Source organism: Calidris pugnax, unplaced genomic scaffold (assembly GCF_001431845.1).
Source record: "Calidris pugnax isolate Ruff unplaced genomic scaffold, ASM143184v1 scaffold23, whole genome shotgun sequence".
Classification (NCBI taxonomy): domain Eukaryota; kingdom Metazoa; phylum Chordata; class Aves; order Charadriiformes; family Scolopacidae; genus Calidris; species Calidris pugnax.
The window spans coordinates 1198530-1204529 of NW_015090772.1; the positions used below are offsets into that span (position 1 = coordinate 1198530).

The 6000-nt window shown below is 40.9% G+C and overlaps 1 protein-coding gene across 28 annotated transcripts in view; it reads right to left on the reverse strand.

Annotated features, from left to right (window-relative positions):
- Window positions 1-5938, reverse strand: part of CLASP2 (cytoplasmic linker associated protein 2) — a 173848-nt gene extending 167910 nt beyond the window's left edge. For all 28 annotated transcript variants that reach the window (XM_014942119.1, XM_014942029.1, XM_014942113.1 and 25 more), the window contains exon 1: window positions 5709-5938. In XM_014942119.1, coding sequence (XP_014797605.1) covers window positions 5709-5903 — 195 coding nt within the window. In that variant the 5' untranslated portion in view covers window positions 5904-5938. The remainder of the gene's footprint in view (window positions 1-5708) is intronic.
- Window positions 5939-6000: the final 62 nt, after the last annotated feature.

Here is a 6000-nt window from a genome sequence, read left to right on the forward strand (position 1 = left end):
TCACCATTCAGCAGCCAGGGAAAGAAACTGCTAAAATCAGCAACGCTGCTAAAAACAGACACTGACCACGCAGTGACTGCTGTGAGTTCTGCTCTGAAGGATGCACCTCTCCTCTCGCACCCTGCAGAGAGCTGGGAAAGGGGTCTCTGTTCACACCCCACTCAATCAAACCGCAGGCTGAAAGGGATATAGCCCCATTCTCCCTCTCGGCTTGCAGGCATGTTTGATCTGGTGCACTTAATCTTCTGTAGCATCACTCCAGTCAGCTGGTTGAAACACTGGAAAAGGAATTCGGCATCACAGAAAGTTAAATGCCTCCACAAGGAGGGTGAGAGTGCCTGGCCATGGCAGAAACGGAGCTGCTATCCCAATGGAGGCTACAGTAAGGCTGGAACACACAAACTGAAGCTGCAAAACACACTGAGAACTGTCAATTCCACCTCGGGAGGAGATGCCTGAGAGTTTGAGACTACCTATTCCACATTCCTAATTAAAGCCCAGACAAAAATCAGTTTTAATTAAATTTAACGTAATTAAAACTTCTTGCAAGTTTCCCTTGTCTTCTGGAGCTCTGCTGATTATTTGGCTAATATTCAATAGTTTATTTAAATTCTACAACCAGAACATAAATAACACCAAAAAAACCCCTAATAATTACTACTCAAGAAAAAGAATTGAATAATTGAGCTTGAAAACTAAAACTGGATTCATACATGGACAGGTCAAATGACATTCTCCTTACTTATAACCAAGGGAAGCAGTTCCCACAATGGCCAAGATGAAACAAGCAACTTGAAGAAAGGAATAATGAAATTCAACAAACATCTCAAAGTCAAACATGTCTCCTCCAACAAAGAGACTTAAATTACCACTTTCTGCTAATAAACACTAAGAAAACACCAGAATCTGTACAGTAACTGAACAATAATGGTTGAGGTGGAGGTGGGTCTTGTTCTATTCTATTTTTCTGCCTTGCAAGTTACAGTTCTACAACTCACTACAGCATTTGCCTTGCCTGTAGCATGTGTTGGCTCATATTCAACTTCAGATTCAAAATATCCCACACGTTTTCTTCCCAAGGACTGATACTCAGTCACATGCCCTACATCTTGCATTTGCGCCTTCAATTATTCTTATGGAAAAAAAAAGACAATTCAGAAATAAAAAAAAGGGATGTCCTACATTTCAGTATCAGTATCTCCATTTTTTGTTCAAACATTTTTAAATTCTACCTTACACCTCACATGCAGTTAACGAAATTATAACTGCTGCTACCTCTTTGCCAGGACTTCAGACAAAGATCCTAACCACTTGTCTTAACTAATTGCAAAATTATACTTCAGAGCTTGCCTTCCTTTCTGGGAACTGAAAGCTCCTCCTGCTGGCCTTTTCTTGAACTAAAGACAAACCAAAATAAATATTTGCCAAACCAAGGAAATACAAAAATGCAACAACAACATTAGTGGTATTTTAGTATCTTTCGGTATTTGCTGTTGAGACAAACACAGCTAAGAAAAAAAACTCACTCTACAGGAAGCACAGAATAAAAGATAACTCCAAGGATTTGCCTAAAAGAAACAGATTATCCATGCTATCAGAAACAGATAGCGTGAACTCCAAATTTTTTCTTTGCATGGCAAACAATCTACTGCTCTGGCATAAAAACAGCAATTCTTAATTATTTTCCTACTGTAGTTGAGGAATAAAACAAGCTAGAAATATCACCTAAAAGGTAGGAAATCCAAAGATGACTCAGTCACAAACATAACTGATAAGGTAACTTTATGTGAGAAGAGTTAAGAAACTACCAGAATTTTCGTTCTGGTGTGATTCTTGTTCTAACAAGGTGTGATTCGCATAAAGAACCAAAAGTTGACTTTATTGCTCAAAAAAATAAGTTTTATGAGGGTAACTATTCCATTTTGATGGGCTTAAAAACAAGAACAAAACACAACAGGTTAAGAACCAAGAGTAGACTAGCAAAGCTCTACTAGAAAACTAGTATTTCTCTCTCCTGTATCTCTTCAGCAGAGGCTCAAAGCAGATTTCCACATTATTTGTTTGAGCCAAACACAGCCCAGTTTGAGCTACCAGACTGTACAAATTCAGATAATCTTGTAATTCTTTCAAGTGACTACTGAGTACAAGAGAGACGTGAGATGTGTTAAACTATTAACATATACATATTAAAACTATTCATGTATACGCAGATGAACATCCACTTAAAGCCAGCAAATATCCATCAGTAGCAACACCCTCAAATCTGAGGCTGCCAAATATTTCAAAGTCTTAGGAGAAGAAATGCCAGCAGAATAGTACTATCACCCAACTCTCAGTATTTTGAATGCAACTTACTTGCACCCTAAAAAAAACTGAAGTCTTTTCACTGCCCTTGTTTTTTTTTTGATCCCCGCTACTATTCCTCACAACCTCAGAAAAACATTTTAAAATTATTTTGAAAAAAAAAAAAAAAAGAAAAACAAAAACCCCAAACCCTAAAGTTCTATATTCTAGGAAGAGAAGTCCATCCCAACCAGTATGAAATAAATGAGATCACGGTACCAAGACACCAATTTTCAGTTCAGTGAGCAACTCTTTCATTCTAACGAGACCCAAAATAAAAGCTCAAATTATTCACATCTTCTGTGTACTCTGTGATGTCACAAAGTTTTCAACAGTCTCTGGAAGCTAATTTATCACTGACTGCACTGACTTCATAACTGAAGTCCCCGTAATACACCGTTAAGGTCAGCCTTTAAAGATGACACATCTCTCTCTCTAGGTCACTTCCCCACGTTTTGCAACCAACTTTCACTAGAGCTCGGCACCACTTGCAGATGAGTCAACACATTCTTAATCCTACCTTTTTGATTTATCAGTAACTCAAACTGGTAATTGCATTTTTCCACTTCAATGAGTTAGATGAACTCAGAAATTCTCCTATCTGCTTTCTTTGCCTGGAACTGCCAGATTGTTTATTAAACCGCCATAAATAGCTGCAAGCTTCAGAAAAGTGAAAGCACTATTTAGATGGCCAAAAGATTTTTGAGGCAAGTTAATCCAACCTTGCTGATAACAAATCCCTACTTATTTACTGAACACCTATTCTCTTTTTCCCCTACTCGTCATCAAGTCTGCCAAATCAACCCTCCTATTCCTGTCCCCTCCAGATCCTTTCCCTTCTGCTTGTGCGAGGCAGGAACTTTCCAGGGTTGCATTTCATAGAAAGCTTTCCCTTCTCAGGCACAGGATGGAGTTGAGCCCTGAACTCCCAAGATGGTGCATCTTCTCGTTCAGTACGGACAGCAGAGTGCACTGCCTGCAAAAAATGAGTTTTCACTCAAAAGGAAAGAAACGGCACATGCAGAGAAAGTTACATTAGTTATTCCCTCATTGTCCATACTGCTCACCTACAGCAGAAATAATGCTACCCCTCAGAGCTTCCTCCAGCATTCCCCACTCCTATTCATCTAGCTCAGCAGTCCTGATAAGTAAGCCAGTCGCCAGCCACTATCACTGCTCAATTAAACAGCCACGTCAACGGGGAGGGATTAATTACTTGGGTACTTGGAAGACCTGTGAGACCTTTAGCAAGATATAAGAAAGAGATGATAAGCAGAATTGTCTGTGCTCTACATATCCATTCCTCAGCAGGGGAAAGGGTAACCAGCAAATTATTAAAAATACAGTAATCAAAAAAAGTTATTTCAATATTTTTCTGGAAAATATGCATAAGTCTGTGGTACTCAATTTATGATATCATTCAGCCCCTGAGTTTAATAACAAACTCAGCTCTAACATTTAAGCATGTGACATCTATGCTTGCATAAGAGAAAACGGGATGCAAACCACAGTTTTCCAGAATATTTTTAGTTTTCTTTTTGAAGCAGCAGAACCTGGCTTTGGTGGTGACTCCCAGCAACACTGGAAATGATCACAAGCAAAACAACCAAGATCTTGTGCTCCTGCAGTTAATATAACGCATATAATATACTTTGTATGTGGGTATGAAGAGATAAAAAAAAGTAATTTATTATGCAAGCTGTTTTTAGAACTCTGAGACTCTGCAATACTCTTAACCTCATCTTGTACGACTGAGGCTTGTGATCCAGGGTACTGTACATTCCTCCTCTGTCCTGCAGTTCTACCAGCCAGGGGGGTTCTGTCATCTCACATCATCAACAAGCAGAACGTCTTGCACCATGAAAAACATGGCTTGGAAAGGTAACTCAAGTATTAATGCCCAATTTTGTCAATTTAAAAGTGCAGGAAAAAACTCTGCATCTACATTGTTGAATTAAGTCAGTATCTAGACCTTCTTACACAAAAAGGTATTTTTAAAGACCTGTCCAGTTTCCACAGTAATCTATTATCACCAAGAACTGATTAGGAATTTAAAAGCAAATGAACTGTGCTTGTCTGACATAAGGTTATTTCCCCAAACCAGCCTGACATTTCACGACAGACACGCTTCCCAAACAAATAAATCATATGTGTAAAATAGAATTAAGGCTTATTTGTTTCAGACCTCAAACTCAGAAGCGCTATGTGCAAACACTGGCAAGTACACAGAGAAAAAAAATAATGATAATAATAATCCATTTCACAAGCAAAACTACCCCTACAAGTTACTCCGACGTTTGCCTCCTGAGCCTAAGGAAATAGGGAAAAAATAAAAGGGGAATAACCTCACTGTACTAAGTTCAAGGGCCCAGAGTGGGCTCAGAGGATGAGTCCATCATCTCCAGGAGGCAAACCAGGGAGGTGTGGGACTAGGGGAGCGCGGAGGGAAGGGCGGAGCCGCTCCGCCATCGCGGACCCACACCGCCACCCCCCGGCGGCTCCGCGGCCCGGGGGGTGGGAATAAATAAATTAAAAAATAAAATTAAAAAAAAAATCCCGAATACGATTGTCCTTGGTAGTAAAACTACGTTGTCAATCGGCTGACGAACGGCAGGAAAAAAAAAATATTCCAACTATTCCAAGAGCCGCGTACAGGAAAAATCAGTGTTTTCCTGTCGCTCTGCCTAAAACGCACAGGAAAAAAAAAAAAAAAAAAAAAAAAAAAAAAAAAGAAAAAAAGAAAAACGTGAGTCATCATTGAGCTGCCATAAAGACACTATTTAACTTCCCACGTACAGCAAAGTCACCTAAAGAGAATATAAACAGCTTGAAACTTACACCGGGAAGCCCGAGAAGCGAGTTATTCATTAAATGGTATGAAACCCGCACAGGGTGGAAACCCAACCCCAGTGAAACAGCATTCTGCATCACGGCCTACAGAAAATAATGGCAATCCCAGGAAACATCACCCCCCGGTACACACACCACAGAACGGGAGGGGTAGCCAGAATAAAATTTTAAAAAGAAAGAAAATTCACCACCTCTCTTGTTTCGGAATAAGAAACACAAGCCGAGTCTGTAAAATAGTTGGGTGGGTTTGGGTTGGTGTTTTTTTATTATTATTATTATGTGCATAAACGTTTAAGAAAAGTGCTTCTTTTATGCAAGAGGAATAGAAACAAGGAAAATGTTAAGCAACCCTCCCAAAATTTCTGGGTTTCCCCTTGGCGGAGAGAAAGGAGGGGGGGGAATAAAAACTGGTAGAGAGAGAGTTGTGTTCCCGGTGGTGTCTATTAAAAAGTAACCCGGAGCTCCGCACCTCCCCTACCGTGATGAATCACCGCCCGCCCCGCACCGAGCCTTACCTTAAAATTACTGGAGTTGACCCACGTTGTTAACTCGTCGATGACTTTATCCAGGCGCTGCTGGTCCTGCTCCAGGTCGGGGGACCTCGCCGGGTCCCCCAGGTACTCCAGCAGCTCCTGGCCCACCTGCATCCTGCGGCCCACGTCCTTCTGCTGCACCTGGTCGCAGAAATAATCCATCCCGGCCCCCTCCATGTCCCGGGTCGAGGGATTTTGGGGGGAAAAAAAAAAAAAAAGTTTCTTCGGGGAGACGAAACCGACCCCCGACGGCTTCAGGGCGGGGAGGGCGGGC